General features: G+C 35.7%; 1 protein-coding gene and 1 long non-coding RNA gene across 3 annotated transcripts in view; one reads left to right on the top strand and one right to left on the bottom strand.

The window, feature by feature from the left end:
• Positions 1 to 5,510, top strand: part of LOC145721555 (C-type lectin domain family 2 member A-like) — an 8,901-nt gene extending 3,391 nt beyond the window's left edge. Inside the window, exons 3-5 of the mRNA XM_081819812.1 lie at positions 2,617 to 2,786; positions 4,868 to 4,971; positions 5,369 to 5,510. Of these exons, the coding sequence (XP_081675938.1) occupies positions 2,617 to 2,786; positions 4,868 to 4,971; position 5,369 (275 nt within the window). The 3' untranslated portion in view covers positions 5,370 to 5,510. The remainder of the gene's footprint in view (positions 1 to 2,616; positions 2,787 to 4,867; positions 4,972 to 5,368) is intronic.
• Positions 5,511 to 10,436: 4,926 nt separating this feature from the next.
• On the bottom strand, positions 10,437 to 25,003 carry LOC145721721 (uncharacterized). 2 transcript variants are annotated; one of them, XR_014145577.1, is made up of 6 exons: positions 22,954 to 25,003; positions 22,441 to 22,532; positions 21,950 to 22,002; positions 21,506 to 21,604; positions 15,653 to 15,765; positions 10,437 to 13,159 (listed from the first exon to the last, which is right to left on the bottom strand). It is a non-coding gene; the product is annotated as an uncharacterized LOC145721721 (long non-coding RNA). The 2 variants fall into 2 exon arrangements; XR_014145576.1 differs by having other exon boundaries at positions 22,441 to 25,003.
• Positions 25,004 to 25,883: the final 880 nt, after the last annotated feature.

Raw genomic sequence — 25,883 nt, 5'->3', positions numbered from 1 at the left:
GATGTAATGTATGGGGATTAACATAAGAATAAAAAAAAATAAAATAAAAAAAAGACTATTTTATAAACTGGATCACATAACACTATACACAGTTTATAAAGGTTAATATGCTTTAATCCTGCAGTGATATTGGAATGTGGGACCATTTCAATGTGGGACCATTCCATCTCCAGGTTTTGTCATCGGTTATAAGTCATCCAATGTCTAACATCTCAGCTTCCCTATCTATACAACGTAGGACTGGACTGGATAATTTTTAGTGCAGCTTGTGATGCTAAAACTCTCTGATTTCCTAAAGTTAGTAAGCAAAAATAAAGGTTATTTGACAAAATCTAGGAGAGGGGAGATAAGCATGTTAAACTCCTATGACCCGGATCAGATGACTGATTCTGTGCTTTGGCATAAAAATAGGCTTCTCCTACCTAATAGATATTAATACTTAGGTTAAAATAGTCTGCAATACGGGGCGCCTGGGTGGCTCAGTCGTTAAGCGTCTGCCTTTGGCTCAGGTCATGATCTTGGGGTCCTGGGATCGAGCCCCACATCGGGCTCCCTGCTCTGCGGGAAGCCTCCTTCTCCCTCTCCCACTCCCCCTGCTTGTGTTCCCTCTCTTGCTGTGTCTCTCTCTGTCAAATAAATAAATAAAATCTTTAAAAAAAAATAGTCTGCAATACAGTAAGTCAAAGATCTAATCATGTCTAGAGTAAAAATCATACTTTCTCTTAGGTATACTTGAGAATGGTTACATACATTTTTCTCAGAGGCATATGACAGTCATATATTTTGTTTATTTATACAGCAAACAGGCGTGACATAACCTCCAGGTGCTGGGATAGAGAAAAAAGAGGCAATATTTATAGTCATTACTATAATGTATTAAATCTGATAGTCTATTAGAAGCCAAGAGCATGGAAAGGAGAGTATGAGCAATTCCACTGGGATAAAGTAGAGGAAACTCATAGAGGAAATTATGCTTTAACATAATAGATTATTGAAATACAAGTAGATACTTTCTAGTTGGACAGGGATGGAATTTTTTTATTGCAAGTTAGGGTGGGACTATGGCATTGGGGAACACAGGTCAGCATGAACAAAGGCCCAGATATTACCTAAAAGTAACATGACATGTATAAGGAACTACAAGAAGCTTGGTATACAAGAAAATGAAGAGAGAAACAAAGTGCCTACAGAAAAATAAGAGGAAATGAAACTACAGATGTAAACAAAGATCAAATCCTGATGCACTTTTCATTACAGTTTAAAAAAAAAGTTAGAGGTGCCTGGGTGGCTCAGTCAGTTAAGTGAATGCCTTTGGCTCAGGTCGTGATCTCAGGGTCCTGGGACCGAACCTCCCATCGGGCTGTCTGCTCAATGGGAATTCTGCTTCTCCCTCTCCCTCTGTGTTCTCTTCTTCTGTGTTCTCTCTCTCTCAAATAAATAGTCTTTTTTAAAAATTAGAACAATAATAAAGAAAAAGCTAGACTTTAAACATGGCCTAAGCATAGTGGAAGCATAGGTGGAACTGGATCAGATATATTCCACTTAGTTGTTTCATACACTTTAAATTGAACACTGGTTTTTTTCCCCCCAATCTGATTTTTTCTGACAATTATTTTTATGAATCAACATGCCATCCATCCAGTCCGTACATCATCATCTATCTCTAATTTTGAGACAATCCTTTTAGTATAAGGTGTAAAATCTTCACTGTGTACGTAAGTAACGCCTACTTCCTGTTCATTCTTCTGGCCTCAGTTCTTGTCATGCCTCTTCTTTCTCTCTATACTCCACTCAGACTGATCTTCCTTTCTTAAGTGAAAAGATCACTCACTCCAGGGCCTTTACACATTCACTTCCTCTTTGCTGAGAACGTGCTTTCCTCATTCTTCATCTGGCGAGCTAGCTCTCTGCATCCTTAAAGTGTCAGCTGAAATGTCTACTGCAATCCCCATCCTTGAGCTAGACCAGCTCCCCTCAACTTATGTTCTCTTAGTACCTATGGCTATTCCTCTTGTAACATTCCTTGAATTTGTAATTATTTGTTCAATATCTATCTGCCCCACTATACTCTTAGCACAATGACGGCAGGGACTTTGTCTCTAATAAACATAAACAACAGCGCTTAGCATAGTATGTACTCACAAATATTTTGTTATTCAATGAATGGGTGTCCATTAGGTAGTTGTATATGGGAGATTTCTGATGAGAGGCCTGGGTTGGACATATCACTTTAATAATTATCTGTATAAACATGATAGTTACACCATGAGAATGAGTATGTGCTCCTAGGTGGAGTGTGTCACTTGAGAAGAGCACCAACCCTTGAATCTGAGCAATACCAACATCTACATGAGTGGCATCTGCCAAGGATTTCTTTCAACTTATCAAGAAAAATAAATACAAAAATTTAGGAGCTGACTTCATTTGGAGAAAAACAAAGAATGATTAATGAAGTCCAAAACCTTCAGATTGAAGGGCCAAAGCTAATTTGATGAATTTCATTTATATAGATAAGAAAACTGTTTTTAAAACAAATTAAATTCTATTGTATCTCAGAGCAGACATTCAGGGCATGCCACCTCCTCAGTAGTTAATATATTATTAAATTCTTTTCAGTCGAAAAACACAAATCTTCCACTGAACGTATGCCATGCTTGAATGGCTGGATTGGTTACCTGGGAAAGTGTGGCTATTTTTCTGAAAATACAAGAACCTGGGCAGCAAGCCAGAACTTCTGTGCGTCTCATGCAGCCACTTTTGCTGTCTTCAACACCACAAAAGAACTGGTAAGCCAATTCTTTTGAATTATAGTTATGTTTTCAGAGGTCATAGATGATGTGGAGAAGGCACTGGAAATTAAAAGAGCCAGAAAAGAGCCTCTCACCCAGCCTAGAAGCCCTTTTTTTCCACATCAATTTAATCATAGAAAGAGCTCACATCAGGTCAGAGCAACCCTTAGAGTACAAATTATTAGGCAACATTTAGGAGATGACTTCCCCACTTGACTTTTCAACTGGGAGTAAAAAGTATTTAGAAATAAGTTACATAATAGGCATTTTCCCTATGCCCAGTATAGAGCAATTTATATACTACTACCCACCAGAAAGACCCCAACTATTGTCCAAAGAAGTTCAACCACATATTACCCAGCTCTACATTTTCAAGTTGGAATACAGCACCAAAATCCAGGGAAAACCCAAAACCACTTCCCACGAAGTTCAGACCCAATAAAGCCCTTGGTAATGAACTATTATTACCTACCATTTTACACCAAATTAAAGTTGCCTTTGGGGGAACTATATTCAAAAAAAATAATAAACAGAAAGTCATGGCAAACCTGTTGTCAGAGATACTGGAAAGGATTAATAAATGAGTCAGTATAACCAAGAAGGTCTGGGAGCTTCAGGCACAGAAAAAGATCAATGGAGAAACCAATCACACAGTACAAACTTCCCCAAACCTGAAATAATAGAGATGTAAAACAACAGAGGTGGTAAGAGACAGAAGAGTTAAGACCTCAAGGAGCATAGGGATATATTTAACATTTATTGACCACATACTCTATCAGGAAATGACAGAAGAGGGATTGTCCCAAACTGATATTAATTTAGTAGATCATTCTGACAAAGATTTTTAGATAAGTACATTTGGATGGCTGAAAAATATAAATGAAGTCATACAGCCCATTCTATAGAATAATAAATCAAGAAAAACTAAAGCAGGGAAAAAATGAGAAATTATGACTATTAAAACAAAACAAAAGAAATATTTTAACTAAAAAGCATAGTCACTGGAATAATTTTTGGAATAAACATAAAAGAGTCCAACAAAATAACGAGGATACACAAAAGCAAAACTGGTTCTATGCATAGACAGGATTGATCACAGAAAAGGGAAAAAGACATATGCATCTAATAAATACAATTACAAACAGTAGCAATTTAAAAGCATAAAATCTTACAAATAATTTTATGTCGATAAATTTGAAAACTTTGAAGAAATGGATAATTGCCTAAACAATTATTTAAACAATTGTTTAGACAACCTATATTGGGATATTTATAGACAGGCATGTTTTTTAAAAAAATTAAATGGTAAGCATCAAAGAGTAAAAAATGTTTGGACAAACTAAGGTGTTCAAATAAATTAAAGACATAGAAAAAGTATCAATCCAATAGAATTCAGAAAAGGTAAAAGAACAAAGAAAAACTAGTAGTCAGAAAACACAACATTGATAAATCCAAATACAACAGTGATCATGATAAAATGTGAATGTTTTCATCTGTTTCTTAAACAACAAAAATTATCAGATTGGTTTTAAAAAAAAAAAGCAACAAAGTCCAGTAACATGCTACTTACAGAGACATACCTAAGTGCGTGTACACACACACACACACACACACACACACACACAAGTTGGAAAATGAAAGGAAAAGTTATGCAAAGCAATTACTAACCAAATCCAAACAAAACAAAAAAGCTAGTTAGTGGTAACAAGATCAGAAAATATAATGTATCAGAATAAATTATGAAAATATATAAAACCTGGACGAACCAACTCTTCAATATATTTTACTGCTAAGATTCTCCCATCCTAAAAGACACCAAACCTAGGATTTACTGGCAAATTAGAGCAAGCCATCACAGAACAGATAATTTCTGTCTTATAAAAACTCTTTGGAAAATAGAAAAGAAAGCTACCCAATGCAATTTACTATGGTATTGTTACAGAAGTAACCCAACCCATGAACTAACCTGTGAACCAGATAAGGATGCTGTCCCCTTCTATAAAGAGTATAATGAGACAAAAGAAAATCCAACCAAATAAAGCATTTGCCATTCATCCTGTAAATATACTCTATTAAAGGATTTCCTGAAACGATATTCTGACCATTCTCAATATTGGATTGGACTGAGTCGAGAACCAGGACAGACCTGGAAATGGATAGATGGAACCATATACAGTGGTTGGTAAGTCCTGGGTATATAATTTATACACCTAAAGCCAGGGCTCTGAGCCCTTTGCCACCACAGAGAAATCTGAGTTATAATCCATCCACACCATTCTCCTGGAAGTTTCCTTTGTGGTGGAAAATAAAATGAGCCCAGAGAAAAAGTGGTAATGTAAATATTATTGTACAAAGTATTTAATACCTACAGTATTCCAAACAATACTTCATAATCATGATCTCATTTGACCTGCACAACAACTGTGGGAAGTAGGTGTATTTATTGCCACTTTACTTGCTGTTCAAAGATGTTGGGTTAGAGTAAAAACTCAAAGCAGAAGAAATTTTTTTCTCTAATTCTTCCAATCAGTGCTCACCAATTTGTTGCCTTTTATTTTTCCTTCTGTGTTTTGTTTCAGATTTAAAATAATTGGAATCGGAGAATGCGCCTATCTACACAAAATTGGGATTCGCAGTGCCAGTACGCACTTGGTTAGAAAATGGATTTGCAGCAAACCAGACACATGTATACCCAGAAGTTAAGACATCATAGATCTAAGGTATTTTACACAAAATGTAGTTTTTATTCCTCTTAAAAGAAATATATTATATTAATATAAAAGTACATGAAATTCATGTTTAGAAATTTTCATTGGTGTTTTTTATTCCCAAATCTCTAAATCCACTTTTATACATCTATTAAGTTCTTAGTATTCAAGAAATATATGCCCAAGATATGTCCCCAAACCTCTTATAGAATAAAATTTCTGATACATTAAAATATGAATGAAAAATTTAAATGACATTTTAAGACACTTACTCATATGAATTTCAGACTAATGTCATTTAAAATTAGTTGTTTTTTTAAGAGCTCTAACAATATTTTGCCCCATCTCCTTACTTTTATTATCAATACTAGTCGTTGATTTTCTTTCAGTTTTGCAAGATTTATGAGATCCACTCATGAAAGTAGTGTAATTTAAACACAGCATCGTGTTTAAATGTGTTGATTTCCTAGCTAAATGAATCCCTTTCATACACCAACCTCGCAGCAAAATATAAAACCAAATTTCATGTTCAGACCATCGTGCGAGGGGCATCAAGGTTTTGAGTGAATAGTCTGAACTAGCAGCTTTCTAGTAGTGAATGCCAGGAGCCTGTTGCATAATGGACAATATGAATGGTACAAAATTGGGAAGCAGATGGGTGAGGGAGCAATTTGAACTTTGCGACTCAAGCTTCTAGTTGAGAAAACGATAAATTAGGTTCTGTGTCAGAATGTGTAACTTGTGTAACTTTTCAGGAAATACTATTTTCATGTTTACTGAAGGTTAACAAGATCACTTTGTTAAATATAAGCCTTTTCTTAAAAGTGAAATCTGTGATCTGCATCCTATGGGTATGTGTATGCTCACTGATAGAAATTAGAACAGTTCTAATAGAACACGTACTGGAGAATGGGACGAGTAAGAACTTAGGAAAATCACATTGGAAAGTCTCATTCTTGTATATTTTACAAGCCAGGCCACAGTTCCCATCTTTTCAGCCCCTCTCCGCACCCTCATTTTCACTTCTTTTTCCTCCCTGTGCTTCCCCCTCCCCTATTCTTTAGAAAGTCAGAGATGGGCTAAATAAACCTTCAACAGGTAGTTATCAGTGTAAGGAGTGCACAGACAAATGTAGAAGATGTGTGAAAAGGTTCAATGGCAGTGGAAGAAAGAAAGTGTCCAAAGTCTGAGAAAGGCATTCCCAGGGAATCATTACAGGGAAAATATTGTGAAATTGACAAGTAAGGTAAGGGTTTTCCAGGAAGAAAATTCTCAGAAGAACATTGCCAGCAGAATGGAAAGCACATGTGAGGATACCGAATGTTACTCCATTGGGAAACTATTCTAGTCTGGAAGCACTGGGCTGAAGAGTGTGAGATAAGAGAGAGTAGGAGCTGAGGTTGGGAGTGAGGAGGAAGGGGAGAAGGAGGGAGGGCCGGGGCCAAGTTTAGGAGGAATTCTATGCCATGTCAAAGGAGGGTAAGCATTGATGCTCTAGGTTATTTCTCTAAAGTTATTGAAATAGGATAGTGACATCTTCAAATATATATACTTATCAAATAAAAACAAAAGATATTTTCGAATTACTGAGTTTTAGGAGCCCAAGGAAATCCAGGTGGAGATGTTTAGTAGGATGTCGAATGTGCCATCTGGAATTCACAAGCAAGTCTGGGAGGGATATATGACATGGACACAAAAAGAGCTGCAGAGGTCTGAGGGAGTGACATGACAAAAGGAGCAAAGTGCTTGGTTAGCAAAGAGCAGGCGATTATTTGGTTAATGAAAAAATAATCTCTTATAAGTGCTTATTTCTGATTTTCATTTTATTTTTTAGGTAAGCTTTAATTTAGGTTGTTTAGGTTTGGTCACAGAGCTGAATCTGTGCCCGGAAGAGCACTAGTAAAACAATAGTGTAACTTTAGACAAATAAATTAGTTCACGTGTATTTACAGAAGTCTTAAATGAGACAAGGGCATATTTTTTAGAAGACAGATGCTGAAATACTCTGCAAAACTGCAGAACTTCTAATACTGAATCTGCAAAAACTTCTAACACTGAATCATGTCCGAGATCAAGTAGAAAAATGTACTGTTTCTTTGCCCTTCCAATGTATAGTTTTAAAAATTATATGATTATATCAGCCCTCTCTAATAATAGAGCAATAATGTCAAGAATCCCTTTGAATCACTCATTGCTCTTATGGTACCTAAGGCTACAGTATACTTAACGACATAGATTTTAAAGTTGTCTGCCTCAAGTGTACTAATTAATACTAAAATAAAGTTGTTACTTTAGAAACAAATTGAGAGTTTTGATGTTATTTATTTATTTTTTTCTTTTTTCTTTTTTTTAAGATTTTATTTATTTATTTGACAGAGAGAGACACAGCAAGAGAGGGAACACAAGCAGGGGGAGTGGGAGAGGGAGAAGCAGGCTTCCCACGGAGCAGGGAGCCTGACACAGAGCATGGGCCTCCATCCGAGGACCCTGGGATCATGACCTGAGCCGAAGGCAGACGCTTAACGACTGAGCCATCAAGGTGCCCCTTGGTGTTTTTTAAATAAAATCAAAATATTTTTACATCTCTCTTGCAAGAAAATAATTAATAATTAATTATGCTTGGAAATGCATATCCCTAAAATTTTGAAAGACAACTTATAAAACATTTTTATATTTGATTAAAATTTTTATTATACTTTTAATTATAATATATATGCACTTAAGTATAAGTATGTATATATGTTTTATGTAAATATATACAGACCCACTAGGTATATATTTTAGTATGTATATATTTATAGTGTACATATGATATATATAATATATCTACTAAGTATAAACAAAGTATGAAAGTAACATGTTAATTTATACAGTGATTAGTGGAAAAGCCAGGGAGTTCAAAGCAATTGAAGATAGAGGGGAAAAAGATGTTTAAGAATATAGGGCGCCTGGGTGGCTCAGTTGGTTAAGCGACTGCCTTCGGCTCAGGTCATGATCCTGGAGTCCCTGGATCGAGTCCCGCATCGAGTCCCGCATCGGGTTCCCTGCTCAGCGGGGAGTCTGCTTCTGCCTCTGACCCTCCCCCCTCTCATGTGCTCTCTCTTTCTCATTCTATCTGTCTCAAATAAATAAATAAAATCTTTAAAAAAAAAAAGAATATAATCTTATCATTACATAAGAGTGAATATATGATACTTCATTTGACTTGAAAAATGCTTACTTGAAAGTGGGAATACTAACTCAGTAGCTATACAGTATCTATGGGCATGTTTCCATGGTAGTAATTTAATACATGTGAACAATTTACTGTTAAGCGTTTATTGAACAACACTTTTTGCTCCTTGAGAGTTCTGCTTTGGGTTTGGCCTAAGGCCACACCCATTACATCTCAGACCTACCACCTTGGAGTTGCCATATCATCCAACGGGCATCTTAACTATTAAAATAATCCCATTTTTTCATCTTTGTTTTTGGGAAATAATCAAACTGATTTACGGGAATTAAAAAAGTTCAGTGGGAAAATAATGATAATGGCAGAAAGGGAGCCCTCAAGAGTGAAGAAGAACAGTAGTATGAAGAGTTCCTCGGCTAAGGGTGTTCCAACAAGTCCACCCTGCTGAACTGGCTACTCAGCAAACCAGTGTGAAGGGGGCATGCACTGAGGTGCACCTTACCGTGTTAACACAATGTCAGAGAGAAAGGTGCTGAGGGGGGCAAGTGGGCAGTACAACTGGTCCTTTTCTCTTTTCCACATTTCCTATCTACCTAATGTTAGATCTTTTTTGGTTATTAAAGTTAATAGCCCAGATAAGGTGAAAAATTGTTCATGGTATAAAAATTTTCAAAGAAGGTGGAAAGGGGGCCAAGGAACAATAGGAGCAGGAAATGACATAACAAGACTTCAGGAGCAGAAGAATCTCAGCCGTTCTTCCTTTCCCTGAGAGGGGAGGCAGACTTAGCCCTCAACTTTAATGGGAGTATAAATGGGAAGTTGCACGTGGTCTCATCAAAGTCTTTAGTGAAGCAATAGTGAAGTAATAGTTTTCCCCAACTGCATACATACACATAAACCTATAAACATTCCAAAAGAAGTCTAAAGTTTAAGGATAAAAACTTCTGAGTGTCATAAATTATAAATTTATTCCTAAAGGATTTCCACTGAGAATCTTCTAATTTACATCATTTAAAATGCTCCCCTCCCAACAGTTAGAATCACTGTATAATTAAAAATATTAATTTGGACAACTGGGTAATCTAAAAATAACTTTAGTTGTTATGATTCAAGCAATCTAATCCCTTAAAAATATACATATATGTAGATCTATAGTGGAGATAATAAGACAAGCTTTGATTTCTAGAAGGATTTTTAGACATGGCTAATTCAATTCACAGTAGTTTTTAGAATTCTTGTATCAAAATTGCACCACTAAAACATTTCCTTAGATGCAAACGCAAATTTTATAACTTAATGGGAAATATTATTTCAAGAATAATTCTTGAACAAGAATTTTTTTTAAAATCCACAGACCTCTTAATCTTCCATCCTTTTTCCCTCCCTTCTCCTTAACTGCAACTTCTCTCCTAACATTTTTTCCCACATTTCCCAAATGTACACATTAAAAAAATAGTACATATGTTTGCATTCATTATACTAAATAAACATGGATTTGTGTTCTCTGTGTTTAATTTTTTAAGTGAGTTGAAGCTCTTATAGTTCATTCCTTGTAAACTATAATTACTTCTGTTCACACATATCAATTTGCAATGATTTTTTTTAAATTCATGTAGGACCTTTAAATTTTTCTCTTAGTGGATCTAAGACTTTAAAGTAGGTTTCCCATTGGTGATTTCATATTTAACTGACAAACATTAATGTAATAATGTCTCTGCTCCAAGTTTCAATGCAGGTTCTAGGTCAAAAATTAAAACAAACAATAAACCTGGAAAATTTCATTTATTAGCCCACATACACCTAACACTTGGAAAAAACAAAACTAAACAGAGTGGTTTACTGAAAAAAAACTAAACAGAGTGGTTTATTTCTCTGCAGGCAGATTATGATCATCTAGGCTAAGGGAAGCTCTGTGCAACTAGGAAAATTTGTGCTGGGGAAACAATAAAACATGTTACAAATAATCTTAACAACATAACAAGTACTTATTTATCATCCATCATGCATCAGGCACCTTGTCTCTCCCATACAATAATGAAGATCATGTCCTTCCAGAGCTTACAGTATATTAATAAATACAAATAAGTAAACGATGGTCAAAAAATAGAGTATTAAATGTTAAGATAAGTATAGGAAACTATGAAAATATACATCAAATGCATATAATTTAGTCTGGAGTGGAGAATGGTTAAGGAAATATTTCCACCAAGTGGCATTTAACTGGTCATCTGAAAAATAAGCAAGAGTTAAACAGGAGAGTATGAAAGGGAAAAATATCAAGCTGAGGCAAATATATGATTAGATCTGAGGCAAGAGAAAGCATGGCACGTTTGAGAAACTGAATAAATTTAGGTTGTCGGCATCATTACAAGCATGGCGGTGTGGGAGGAATGAAGACGAGCCAAGACACAAAGAGTCTGGGAGGAGATGGTCGAAGATTTAAGCAATGAAAAAGAATTAAGTAGTGAGTAATGCGGCCTGATATGACGTTTAGACAATCATTGTGGTCATGGTATGGAGAATGGACTTTGGCAGACAAAGCTAGAAGCAGACAAAACAACTGTTGCAGGAATCCAGGACCATAGGGTGGGTCTGAAGATATGTAGATGGATTCAGAAATAATTATGTGGTAAAATTGACGGGATTGAAATGAGTGAATATCGAGGGTGAAAAGAAAGAAGCCATGGTTGACTCCAGGGACTCTGGCTTGGACTAATGGGCACGTTGCTGCCATTTGCTAAGCTAACGAGTCTAATTTTTAACATGTGAAGGCTGAGGGGCTTTGAGATGTCCAAATAGAGATGTCCAGTGGGCAAGCACCTGTAATAAGGTCTGGGTTAGAAATATATATGAGTTTGGGAGTTATCAATAAATTGATGACAATCGAACTTACAATGTGGTTGAGTTTGCCAAGAATTGTGTATGATTAAGAATTCACCCAAAACACTGAGGAATGTCAGTATTGAAGAAATCAGAAGAGAGAAGAGATGCTTCAGAAAAAAACTGAGGAGCAATGGCAGGAGACATAGATACAGGTTTAAGAGAGCATTGGGTCATAGATGCTGAGGTTAGAGAATATTTCTAGAAGAAAGGATAGGTCAATAATGAGCAACACTACTGAGAGTTAAAATGAAAGCTAAAACATCTTCATTGTGTTTTGCCAGAAGAAAGATGTTTGTGACGTAGTGAGAACACTTTAGTGAAATAGGAAAAGCAGAAACCAGATTTTAGAAGAACCTGGAGTGGGAGGTGAAAAGAGGAAAAAGCAAGTAGAAACAATTTCTAGGAAGTTTGACTTAAAAGATGTGGAAGAAACTGGGCAGAAACTGGAAGCCACATGTGGTTCAGGGAAATTTTTCTTGTGCTCTTGCATGTTTCATTGCTAAAAGAAAAGGCGGTGGAAGAAGAGAGAGGTTAGAGTGGAGATGATGGAGGAAGGAATCTCCTTGAAAAAATGAAGAGACACAATCCCAACTGTAGACTTAGAGATTTGATTTAGACAGATGGAGGGATACTCCTTTTTTGGAAATAGGAGGAGAGGAAAAAGAAATAAGTAAGATGCAAACAATTGTGTAGACTCCGTAGTAGAAAGTCCATGAATATATCATCTGATGGCTTCTCTTAAAAAAAAAAAGAAAAGGCAGGCGCCTGGGTGGCTCAGTTGGTTAAGCGACTGCCTTCGGCTCAGGTCATGATCCTGGAGTCCCGGGATCGAGTCCCGCATCGGGCTCCCTGCTTGGCAGGGAGCCTGCTTCTCCCTCTGACCCTCCTCCCTCTCATGCTCTCTGTCTCTCATTCTCTCTCTCGCAAATAAATCAAATCTTAAAAAAAAAAAAAAAATTGCTAAAAAATAGAAAAGGCTTCTTTCCCAATGGTGAATGAGAGGTATAGGGAATTTATTTTAACATTTTATTTATTTATTTATTTGTTTGTTTGTTTATTTATTTATAGTGGGAAGAGGGGCAGAGGGAGAAGAGAGAAAGAAAAGAATCCCAAGCAGACTCCCCCTGGCACGGGGCTCGATACCGTGACCTGAGCTGAAACCAGGAGTCTGAGCTGAAACAAATGGCTGAGCCACCCAGGCGCCCTGGGGAGAGAATTAGTGAGCAGACAAAGGGACAATTTCTGTCTAAAATGGCCACCCTAATGAATAGGAGATAACTATAGAAATACAGCACCGATGACCAGATAGAGCCAGGGGGATGAGTTGAGGCTGATTGCCTGGATTGAGAGTGACACAAATCAACACCATTATCATCATTATCACCATAATATTTGTTGTAAAAATAATGTGTTTTGACAAAAATACATAAATTAAAAAGTCCTTGTGAAATAGGAAGGATAAACTGGGATAAGTTTAGAGGTCATTGTCTGCAGAAATCACGTGTTGACATATCCAGTAACTCTGATTGCAACACTTTTCAGAAAACACACCCTTCTTTGTTATCACAGCACAGGCACTATCTTCAACCTGACCCAGGACTTGAAATCTGTAGAGGAAAAAGCAACATCCTGTTCTCATTCGGCTAAAAACACAACTGTGCATATTTTGTATGTTTTCTCCCTCATTAGGAGGGATGTATTCTCCAAGCTGGAAATCTAAGACACTGTAATTTTCAGACAAGGAATGCCTGTTAAAAAATGACTTCTTTAATGAAGGTAGTTACTCCAAATAGTTTTTTAACCAAAAATGGTCATTTGTAAATGGAAAGGCTATGTGGAATTAAAATAAATATGTGAATAAGAAGCACTGGTTTCCCAATTCCATGTGATCACACCAAAAAAATTAAAAATAAAGATCTTAGAGGACTGTTATCTGTTATGGTCTGAATGCTTGTGTTCCCCCCAAAATTCATATGTTAAAATCTTAACCCATAAAAGTGATGTATTAGGAAGTGGGGCCTTTGGGAGGTGCTTAACTCATGAGGTGGAACCCTCATTCATTCCTTATAAAAAAGACTCCAGAGAGATCCCTAGCCCCTTCCACCATGTCCTCACATGGCTACAAACCAGGAAGAGGGCCTTCACCAAAATATGACCATGCTGACACCTTGATCTTGGAGTCCCATTTTCCAGAGCAGTGAGAAATAAATTTCTGTTGCTTGTAAGCTACCCAGGCTGTGGTATTTTGTCACAGTAGCCCAAAAGGACTAAGACAGGGGATATCCTGCCCTTTTAGGAGAAAAATTCATTTTATTACTCCAAAGATTCCTGATTCAACTTTTTAAGTATCTACAACAATGGAATGATACCAACTTTATAACAGACAGTATCATATTTATCATTCTAAAATTTAGAAATATCAACACATCTAAAGATATGCATGTTTTTCAAAAAGTATTAAACCAATTTTCTGTAGAAAATTAAACTATTACCCTTGTCATTCTCCTGACCCAAATCCCAATTGTCACACCTTTCAAAAATCTTGCTTCACTGTTTGCCTATAATAAGCCTCCTTACTTCTACAAGAGATCCTAAGAAAGAATGGTATATCTAGACTTTACATGTTAAATGTGGCAACAGTAACCCCAGACAGAATGGGAGGAGTGAAAGAGTGAGCAATCGAGGAGACCTTCCCACTTTTAAATGTTTTAAACTCACATGGACACCTCAGCAAGGGAATTTCTGTGCATTTGTGTATATGGGTGTCCCCAAATCCTTTACCCTTTACACGAAAGAAGGAAAATTCCCCTAAGTTCTGTTTTTCCATGATATTTTAAGCCAACTTTTCTTGTCTTAAACAAATAAGCCAAAAGGCATCTAAAAAATCAGAAAGAAAACCCTCAATTTTAAAAACAAGATTGGCAAATTAGTAATTCTAACCAAGTTTGCAAGTGGGTTGATAGAGCATCACTTTAAAAACATGATGATACATTTCTATTAGAAATAATCAAAGGTAAGGGTGCCTGGGTGGCTCAGTCCGTTAATAGTCTGCCTTCAGCTTAGGTCATGATCCCAAGGTCCTGGGGTCAAGCCCCCCATCAGGTGTCCTGCTCAGCAGGGAACCTGCTTCTCCCTCTCCCTCTGCCTGACACTCCCCCTGCTTGTGCACTCCCTCTCTCTCTCTCTCTGCCAAATAAATAAATAAAATCTTAAAAAAAAAAAAAAAAAGAAAGAATCAAAGGTAAGTTCTTAAAATGAATTTAGTGTTTGATGTACAGAGAGTATGATGGCATGGGTAGGTATGGAGTGTAAATTTTAACAAGAAATATTGTAAATAGTCTCTGGATAAGAATATTCATTTGTAGGGTGAATTGCTCTGTTTCAGAGCATTTTTTTTCCCTACCCTCAGCAAGTCTGGTGGTCCTGCTCTATCACTCCAGAACATCTATGGTCTTCCTAAATCCCCTTAACTTCACATCTCTTTAAGAGACACAACAAAATTCCACATTTTCAAGAAGTGTAATTAACTTTGGTGATACCTGAAACCTTGACGCTGAGAGTAAAAAGTTTCACCCTGGACTCCCAGGAGCTTCTGTCTGTGTTTTGGGGATTAGTGTCTAACGTCTAAAGATTTTAGCACTCTCTACCCATGGAATTTAAGCAGAAATGAACGAGGTGCATCAAAGTAGACACACAGATTGTTGATTGGGGTGAGACTATTTAAAAAGAGTCAAATGCTATTTGTTGTATTATGCATAACATACTCCTTAATATTTCCCAATAATTGAAGTCTTCCTACTAATCAAAACAAGGATTATTTGGTAAGCTTTTAAGAAATACTTCAAAAGAAATGAAATTTAGAGAATTTTATGTAAACTACAGTTTTCCATGTCTACTTCTAGCATTATAGATAAACGCAAAGCCCAAATAAGAAAATAAATTAGCTTAGAAGACTTCATTTCTCTAAGGAAAATTTCCTAATCACTCACTTACTAACAAAGATCAAAGTCTTCAGTCTAGGGAACCATTTGGCTATCTGGAGTTTCAGGCAACCCCCCGTAGGGACTGGCTGCTGAAAAACTCAAATGCTAAATACTCACAACTGTAGATTTAAAGGGGTGCCATCCAGCCAGGTCCATGTCTTTTGTGGGTGTGTGATGTTCAATCCAATCCAAAAGTAAATTCCATCTTGTATATTACTCTGCATGAAACCCTATGCAAAAGGATCCAGAGGAAACAGAGTTAAACCTATTAAAATAACATTTTCTGACTTTTGTCCAGACTTAAGAAAGTCTTGATATTGATCTCCCTATTCAGGAAAATCTTAAGAAGTCTGAAGCAGTTTCCTATATATTTAGGGAAGGAAACTGATGTAAGGAGGTTTTCAAAACACATGACTCATATATATTATGAGCAGGCATGGGATGCTTAATGGGATTCCTGGGGATGATGATGTGAACAGCGACTGCTGAGGGGGCTCAAAGAGGATGTGAGGACAAAGCTAGGGATGAATAAGGCTGCTTAAAGGAGCAAGAACTATTCTCAGAGCGCTGTTGCCATTGTGCAGATTGGGAAAAACTTGTGCCTATGGTAAAACTACCCACGAGCCAAACTAAAGAGCCCAGCTTCCCTACCCGAGATACTAGGGATATTGCCAGATAGTGATAATATTCCAAGAGCTCGTATCTTTCTTTCCAAGAGGTCTTGTGGAAGGACGCATTGATATGTCAGCTTTGTCACTCACATGCTGAGTGAAATAGGCAAGTTTTACAACCTGTCAAGTTCTGCAGATTCTTCTGGAAGTAGGGAAAATATTGCCTATCTCATAAAGTTGCTGTGAGCACTAAGTTTGATAACATTTGCAGCATGCCTACCACAGTGCCTGGCATCTGCTAGGAATTCAATAAATGGCTGTAATTATGAGCACCATAATTCTTTTATTATAAAACCTACTTTGGGGCACCTGGGTGGCTCAGTCGCTTAAGCTTCTGCCTTCAGCTCAGGTCATGATCCCAGGGTCCTGGGACTGAGCCCTGTGTTGGGCTCCCCACTCAGTGGGGAGTCTGCTTCTTCCTCTCCTTCTGCCCTTCCCCCTGCTCATGCACTCTCGCTCTCTCTCTCTTGCTCACTCTCTCACTCTAGTTGTCTCTCAAATAAATAAAAAATAAATCTTTAAAAAAAAACCCTACTTATTTCTCGCAGCTTTAGGAGGGCTAATTTTCATGGCAAATTAGCTCTTACAGTTCAGCCTTGTCTTGGATCATCAAGAGATGAGATTTCATTATTAAACAGGATTTTTTACTATCGGTCCATGATTTAAAGGTTTTTAAAAAATTATAGCATTTCCCTTTTTTCTGCAGCCAGTTATTAGGGCACAAGTTTAGCCTCGGTTTTGCTGAAATGGGAAAATAGGAAGAATAGAAGAGCAAGTTTTGAATATCAGAAAAATGTTTTCACTAATTTTGTAAACTTTTCCCTTAAAAGTAAAGATTTTGTCCCACTTTTAAGAAAAGAACTCCCTTTCCACTGATGAATAGTCTTTAGAAGAGATAAATGCCAGAAATATTCATAATTATTGAGTAATTATCACATGTCAAATAATTTCCTATCTTTTTATGCACACGAATATATGAAATGTTTTTCCTTACAAGAAATGTATAAGATACATAAAATTATTAATTTCATGTTCCTCATTTTGTAAATAAAGATAGTACAGTTAAGGAGAAGTAAACAAGTATAAAGTGGGGAGACGAATGTAAATGTTAAGGAACTTACTCAAGGTTATAACTAATACAGCCAATAAAATAAGTGGTAGGACATAGGGAAACAAAGTAAAACAGAGTCTAAAAGGCATAAGGTGAAAGCTGCTGTGGAAAAAAAAATACATATATATCCTTTCCAGAGTCCCTTGCTGGTACAAAAAAATATATATTTCATGATATATTTTATCAGTAACTTTGTAAAACAAATTTTTCACCATGACCCCAATAACCTCAATGACCACCAGACATATCTCTGAAAAGGAAAAATTTGAAATAGGTATTAAAATAAACCTATCTTCAAAAATAGGTACACACAGGTTTCAAGTAAACTAATAATTTCTTATATTTTAAGCCGCATGGTAGGTACATAAGTATTGATTGCATTCTATTGAAACTGTTGTATATCTTAAGTATTGTATATTTTTTAAATATCCACAAATTTGTGTACAAACTTGCCTGATATATTAAACGAGATGAACATGAAAATGTAAACTATAAAATACTCTACAAAAGTTAGCTATCGCTGGTGAAGCTCTTTGAGAGATAGTATGAGGAATCATATTATTTGGAGAAAATATCACATACTAAGTTTCTGTTTTGAATCAGCAAAGTACCCTGATTTTCACAACACTCTTCCCAGAACATTTTATTTTATAAGTCATAACAACATGGGCGTTGAAATAGTATATTAATGAACTAGGTTTTAACTGCACTGGCCAGGAAAAATACCTCAAAACACACTTCAGACCAAAGCTGGGGACAAATTTTGGTTTTGCTGAAATTTAATATCGTAAATTATTGACAGAAATAAATGACCTTAAGCTCTTGTGCTTATTTAGAGGTTTACTGTGATATGACCTTTGCTGTGGTAGCATTTGGCCTCTAAAATAAAACATGAATTATTCACTTCACTCTTCCATTTGTTTGCCTAAAAGTCACATACTACAGCAATAAAGAAGCCCAGGGTCTTGTCAGTGTGGTAAAGTGGAAAGAAATTCATCCATTGGAAAGTACAGTTATTTAGAATGTGAGAGACTATTGTTGATATGCCAAAGATATCGCTTCTCAGCCTTTTGGCTTAAGATCAAGTGATACGCCAAAGACAAAGTGATGAAAATAGCAAATAATTTTTGAGTGCTTTAGTGCTGGGACCCCCATGGTAGAAAGGCTTCCAAGTGGTCTAGAGAAGCCTAGAAGAGTAATGTATGGAGAGCAATATAGAAATGTCCATAATGGAGAAGCACTGAGTTGACCTATTACAGAGATGTGATATATAGACTAAAGTCTTAAGGGAAAAGTGCCAACATAAACATGCACATTAGCTATATTTTTCATACTATTTTCCATCACTCTCTATGACCATCAATATTTAATTAGAATGCATTTATTAATTATCCAAACTTAACTTACGGTCTAGACATACATTTTGGTATAAATCATGATATTTAAACAATGCAAAAGTTTATAGTTTGGGTAGATTTTTTACTTAGAAAATAGTTGTAACTTGGGAGAAAAGGTTAATTATCTTATTCTACAACAAGCATTGATGAGTAAGAAAAAAATAAACACTCTAATTTTTTTTTAAAAAAAAAGACAAAGTGAGAACCAGGAAGTTTACAGAGTAAAAACATATAAATATCCAATGTATGTGATTTTATTTTTAATTTCCTATTATATAAGAAATGTAACTAAAACCAACTATGTGTATTTTTATCAGATTATATCAGTGTTATAATCTGAACTGTGTGTGTGTGTGTGTGTGTGTGTGTGTGTGTTAGAAGGGTTCAGAGGGTAGGATGTTGCAACAGAGAGATAAATATCCAAAAGAAATGGACTGGATCATCAATGAACAAAGACTTGAGGTTGAGAGAGTATGTTGCATTTTATTACCATACTGAGGTTTGTTTTGCTGGAGGCTAGAGTGAAAAAAGGAAAGTTGCATTATGAGAAATGAGACTGCTATTGTAGGAAATCAAGACTCAGAGGGAAACAATGTTAAAGTGCTTAGGCTTATAGTCCTTAGATTTTAGTCCTTAGACCATAGAAAGTCACTAGAGAGTCTGAAGCACAAGAGTGCTAAAGGAGAGCAAAATATACCACCCCGAAACATGCTTCCTTGGCATAAGGTTTATCCTGAGGTGGTTGTTTTTAAGAAACTGCAGACACAGAAGGTCTGAAAACCTAGTAGAAATTATCCTTTTGTAAGAGACATTTACAGTTATAAGGGAAATCTCCATTTGTAAGGGTGTCCTTCCACTCTGTACCAGGAAGAAGAGGATGACCAAATCTCTAGAAACTTATCAAAGGAGAAGGCATGGATTTAAATCTTCACAACAACCATATCCTGTTTACTGTGCTTTGCCTGAAAACCTCCCATAACTGGTGAAGGTATTAGGAGTTAGTGACTTTCTATCTTTTGTATATGCCTAATATAATCAACAGATGCAGGAAGAAGCCTCCTCTGAGCTTCCCTTATCCGACTAAAAATAGAAACTTCTGAGATAGGAGGTTGTCATAAATTCCTCTTTGGAGTGGTTTACTCCCAGAAAAAAACAACTAAGAACTCTACCATAAATCCCCTTTCTGGAGGAATTTTGTGACTATGAAGAGGTAAGGACTACACACACTTGTGTATACAGACACTATTACTCACTTTGTTATCTCCAGTTTGTTCTCCTGCAAAGGCCATTTGTGTTTCCTAAAGAAATGTATTTGTTTTTCCCTGAGAAGCCACTTCTTGCCCCACCTTTCTCCTACTAAGCTAGGTATATAAACCTTTTCACTGTAACTGGGCAGAGCTAGCTACTTCTTTTGTTACCTCTCCCATGAATGCAAATAAACCTTTTCTTCCTGTTAATTGGTCTTTTGACAGTTTAATTCACAGGCCCCCTGGTACGAAACTTAAGAGGGTAGAGGAAATTTTTTCCTCCTCTATAATACAATGAAATATAACCACTTGTGAAGTTTGTATTGTCCTGCTGTTTCCTGGGAGAAATATTCATACAATCGCAATCTTTGATTCCGTGCTCGCTACTTAGGTGACTTACTGACAAATGAAGGAAAGGAGTAACACTATTTAGATTTCTACAAATATAAGCTTGTGCCTTTTAATCACCCGTTAAAACAAAACTACAAATGAATGCACACTGGTGGCTAAGAAACCTGTCTATAGTATTTCAACCCTATATTTTGACAAAGGATGAATAAACTTAGAGACTCAGGAGATTTCCACTTATGAAAATGTAAGTAGAAACAAACAATAAAAATTATCTAAATAAAATTAAAAATATATTGAAATTTGTGTCTGTTTGGCATGATAGGTTAGAATGCTGTGTGATCTTGAAATTTTACATAGCTTTTCTGTTTCTCAGTTTACTCATATATAAAAAAAGGGGAAAATGCTTAACAAACAGAGCTGTCTCAAGACTAAAAAATGATGTATGTAAAATGCTTATCACAATTTCTAACACATAGAGGGTCACAACAGGGACACCTGGGTGGCTCAGTCAGTTAAGTGTCTGACTCCTGATTTCCTCTCAGGTCATGATCTCAGAGTTGTGAGATCAAGCCCCATAGAGAGCTCTGCGCTGGGTGTGGAGCCTGATTAAAATTCTCTCTCTCCCTCTCCCTCTGAACCTCCCCCACCTTGAAAAAAGAAAAAAGAAAAAAAGAAGGTCACAACAAATAGAAACAATAACAGATATAATTACCCATAGCTCTTCTTGAAGTAGAGCTCATTTTAGGAATAATTCAAGTTAAATTTAACTTGGTCTTAAATTTTCAAACAGCCAATAAATTTTGTCAAAACTTCAAAATATCAAACTACTTCTAAAGTCCAAAAACTTTATTTAAAGGGTCAAATAATCTAAGTGCTTTTACCAAAATATAAAACTTCACTTCATAGAATTGTGACTGCCAAACCCACACAATTTACCAATTAATTAAAATAATAAGCAGAATAGGCTTTCTAAATTTACAAGTTTGTTGCCTTCTCTGTATAGGGACAAAAATACTCATTATTAATGGAATTATCAACTGTGTCATTTAATACCAATGTAGTTTAAGTAATAGTGAGAGGATATGTAAGGTAAATGTGAAAAATGATTCTGGAAAAGTTAGAGAAATAAAGGGAAACTCCAAAGGAAATACATTAATCTCTATAGTTGAACATACAGCTTTCAGTTTACTCACCCCAAATAGTTAGTCCTGTCACTGTGGCAATGAGTATAACCAGCACAATGCTGCTCAGTCTCAGAACAGAGCGATGCCACTTGGGACATTTAGGGTAATCTGTAATAAATAATTTTTCTTTCTGAAACATTTAGGCATTTAAAACAAACTTGAAAATGCGTCATAGAAATGTAAAATTCTGAGGGTGCACATTGTCTTAAGGAGAGGGAACATAATATACAATCTCTGTTTAAATTATCTTGATATGAACGCATACTTAGTTATCTTTAAAGACTTGGGTTTATTGATGCTAAATTTTGAGTTCAATATATTTCATGTACTATTTATTAAATATCCTTCTTATGTAACACTTCCATTCAACAACTACAATTCACAATCAAATTGGTGGATATTAGTTGATCAGCTGGTTAGTCAAAACACTGCCACTAAAATTTGTCATCTTACCTTCATTTACATCTTTTCTGAATCACACAGATATTATTCTGTGGGACTAAAGCCTGGAAAGGCAAAATATAAGTAATACCAGAATGATTGAATAATAATAAAAATGAATGTCAAAAAGAGAAATATAAGCAAGACTGAGTTTTGTAGCCATCTTCTCAAATGTTGTTTGAAATAAGAATTTTATACTTATATCAATTCATGAAACAAATCTCAGATGCTAACCTTTATAATTACATACTTTGCTTTAATAAAATAGCATTATAACACTTTCATAATCTTCATCCCAGGTCAAATAAAATCTGATCCATTACATTCAATTTAATAAGATCTACATAAACATATTATTTAAAAGTAAGATAAAACATTTTCTGATTAACAGATTCTAGTTCAAATTCTTAAAAGTTCTCATTAAAAGTCTAGGATTAAAAGACACACAGAAAATTCTAACTGTATTACAATCTGTGGTCTAATGGAGGGTCATAGGTTCTTACCTTTGCATGCCCACTTGTGTTGGCAATGATAGGGATGCTTTTTTGGCTTCTGCATCATTGATCTCTCTGTGTTTTGCCTCTGTCCAAACATGCTGTAAATAGAATAATCCATATTTGAATGAGAGGGAAAGAGAGACATTACCTGATCAAAAGCAGAGTCAGTCTCTACAAACTGTGGCATTGAAATAAACCCAATAGCTGAAAACCACAAAGGATGTGACTTAAGAGTGAGTTGAACTTCATTTTTTTTAAGTAAACTATTCCTTTTAGGATAGTTTTAGATTGGCAGAAAAATTGTGAAAGTAGTACAGAAAGTTCCCATATACATCATACCCAATTTCCCCTATCATTACCATGTTACACTAGTATGGTAAGTCAAAATTAATGAATCAATATTCATGCGTTATTATTAATTAAAGTCTATACTTAATTCATTTTTCATCTAAAACCTTTTCTTAGTTTTTACTTAATACATTTTGCTATGCAAGGACCACATTCAGGATACCACAGTACCTTTATTCTTCACGTCTTCTTAGGATAATCTTGGCTGACAGTTTCTCATTCTTTCCTTGTTTTTGATGTTTGGTTTTGTTTTTTGTTTTTTTACAGTTTTGAGAAAAGTGGGTCAGATATTTTGTAGAATATTCTCAAATTGGGGTAGTCTGATGTTTTTCTCATCATTACACTTGGGTTAAAGGTTTTTGGAGGAAGATCACAGAGATGAATTGCCATTCTTACCACAATTTATAAAGAGTATAAAAGTTACTCTCTTTTCTCCATTTCCATACTGTACCCTTTGAAAGGAAGTTACTATGTGCAGCCCACACTTAAGAAGTGGAGAGTTATACCATTTCTCTTTCACAACAGAGTATACATGAATTATTTAGAAATCTTCTGCAGGTGATTTTTGTCTAATCTCCCATTTACTTCTTTATCAATCATTTATGTCAATAAAACTCATTCGTATTTATTTGATATTTTCCGTTACAATCCAATACTACTTTATTTATTTTGTTGCTCACATTGTTCCAGCTTTGGCCACAGGAACTCTTTCAGTTGGCCCCATGAGTTCATAGCCTCCAAAATTATTTTTTTAATTTGCATACATTAAGGTTCACTCTTTCCGCCATAAAGTTCAGTGGGTTTTGACTAAAACATAACGTCATGAATCCACCATTATAATATCATACAAATAAATTCACTGTCCTAAAATTTAAATCCCTTGTACTTCACTGAAATAAAGAAGACTTGGGAATAAAGGATTGAGGAGACATAATTAGAGAAAGAATGATCTGATTCTGGACATAAGTTTGAGATGTCTATTAGATATCCAAAGGGAAATGTCAAATAGGCAGGCAGATATTTGTACCAGGAACTCAGGAAAAAGAACTATACATGAAGCAGAATTAGCTCTAGAAAGTGCTTGCATGGGGCTGAGTCCTGTCCCTTGAGGAACTTTGACAGTTGCAGCTAAAACAGAGGGATGGAAGCCAGTAGGTAAGATTGAGATGGGGAAGCTAAGGATGGAAGAAGAAATACAAAGACAAGTTCAGAAATCCATAAAAGAAATTTTTTTTAAGTCAGAGGTGGTCAATCAACTGTGTTAAATGCTGCTCAAAGTTCAAGAAACACAAGGATAGCAAAATTGCCATTGAATTTGGCAATGTGGAATCCTTAGTGACATTGATCAGACCTTATTTTGTGAAGAGAAGAGAACAGAATATATTGAAAAGAGAGCAGAAGGTGAGGCATTTGAGAGTGTATACTTAGCCAAATCTATTGACAAGTATACTCTGAGAGGAATAATGGGATAGTAGCTAGAGGAATATGTCTGGTCATGGGAATTGTTTTAAAAATATAGTGAGTCCTAGAGCATTTTTTGGTAATAGAAATGAATCAGTGAAAAGGAAAAAATTGATATTGCAAGAAAGGGTGGAAAAGGAATAACTCAATAGTGTTTTGAGAAGTCAAGAGGAAATGGGTTCCAGAGTACAAGTGGCTGGGTTTGCTTTTTATAGGAGCAAAGATATTATTTCTACTGTAACAGTGGAGAAAATAGGTCGAGATAAAGATTTAAATGTATATTGTTGGTGAATAGAACAAGGATGATCCTGTGTTTGAATTCTAGACATATTTGGTTCAATCTGCCAAGAGTTGTGTGCAGAACTATAAATTGTTTTTCTATATCAAAGAAAAGCATCTGTGGAAGGACAACCATGGTCTCTTCCTTTGCTGGCCACTTATTTCCTCTCCGCAGTGGTTCTGGCATTTCTTGGGCATATTTTGAAGACTGTGGTTTACCTAAAACTTCATCATATATGTTCTATGCTTTTGTGATTTATTTGAAATTTCACAGGAAAAAAATAATAAATTAGACCAGCATGTATCTAAGTGGATATGAAGCAGCAAACAGACTAATTGGGAGCCAGGTATATTATCAGAAGAATTAAAAGGAGAAGATTTGGAACTAAAGGAGCAGTTCTTTCAGCAGTATCTTTACTTGAAGAGACCATTCTCCAAAAGGCTGGAGGGGAGTGGGGGAAAATAGAAGGCAAATATGGTGAAGAAGAAGAAGAAGAAGGAGAAGGAGAAGGAGAAGAAGAAAGAAGAGGAAGGAGAAGAGGAAGAGGAAGAAGGGGAAGAGGAAGAAGAAGAAGAGGAAGAAGAGGAAGAGGAAGAAGAAGAAGAGGAAGAAGAAGAAGAGGAAGGAAAATGATAATGACTTAAAAGAAAGGAAATGATAACAATATTACAGCAATAGAACTTAGAACAATTTAAAAAGCGAAGTAAAAAACTAAGATTGACCTTAAGATCATTCAGTAACTAAGAATTTTTTGTATTCTTGTACTTACCATATGAATATTGGAGTTACCTGTGTAAGTAGCAGAGATCATTTCTTTTCTATCTTTGGATTTATATCACCTAGGAGAACGCTTGAGGAATGTAGCTGTAAAAATATGTCTGTGTTGAATAAACAAATACACGAATGGGGTTGATGAAGCCCACTTGGTGCAAAGTGCAGTTCATTTACACAAACACACTTAAGACTGGAGGCAGAAAATGAAAAAATGAAAAAAATTTCACTTATTTTGAAATAATAGAAACAGATATTTTATGATTTATATCACTTATTTAAATAGTAGATGTTATTTTTAAATTGTTTTGAGTATTTATGGCATTCAGTGACACATATTATTTCATTTATCCATTCAGACCACTCTATGAGGACTCTTCTTTCCAGTTTATAGATGAGGAAACTAAGTGGCAGTGAGAACAAGTTACTTAATGTGGGGTTGGAACTAGAATGTGGATCTCTACAGTCTGATGCAGAGAGATTTGGGAAGATCACAAAGGAGCAGGAGTAAACTGAAGATAATGGATATGTTCATTATTTTAATTGTGGTGATGGTGTCAGGTGCATATGTATATCAAATTTATCAATT

The sequence above is a fragment of the Leptonychotes weddellii genome, chromosome 5 (genome assembly GCF_054177405.1).
Source record: "Leptonychotes weddellii isolate Sample4059 chromosome 5, ASM5417740v2, whole genome shotgun sequence".
NCBI classification, from domain to species: Eukaryota; Metazoa; Chordata; class Mammalia; order Carnivora; family Phocidae; genus Leptonychotes; species Leptonychotes weddellii.
This window is presented reverse-complemented; position numbering and strand designations above follow the sequence as displayed.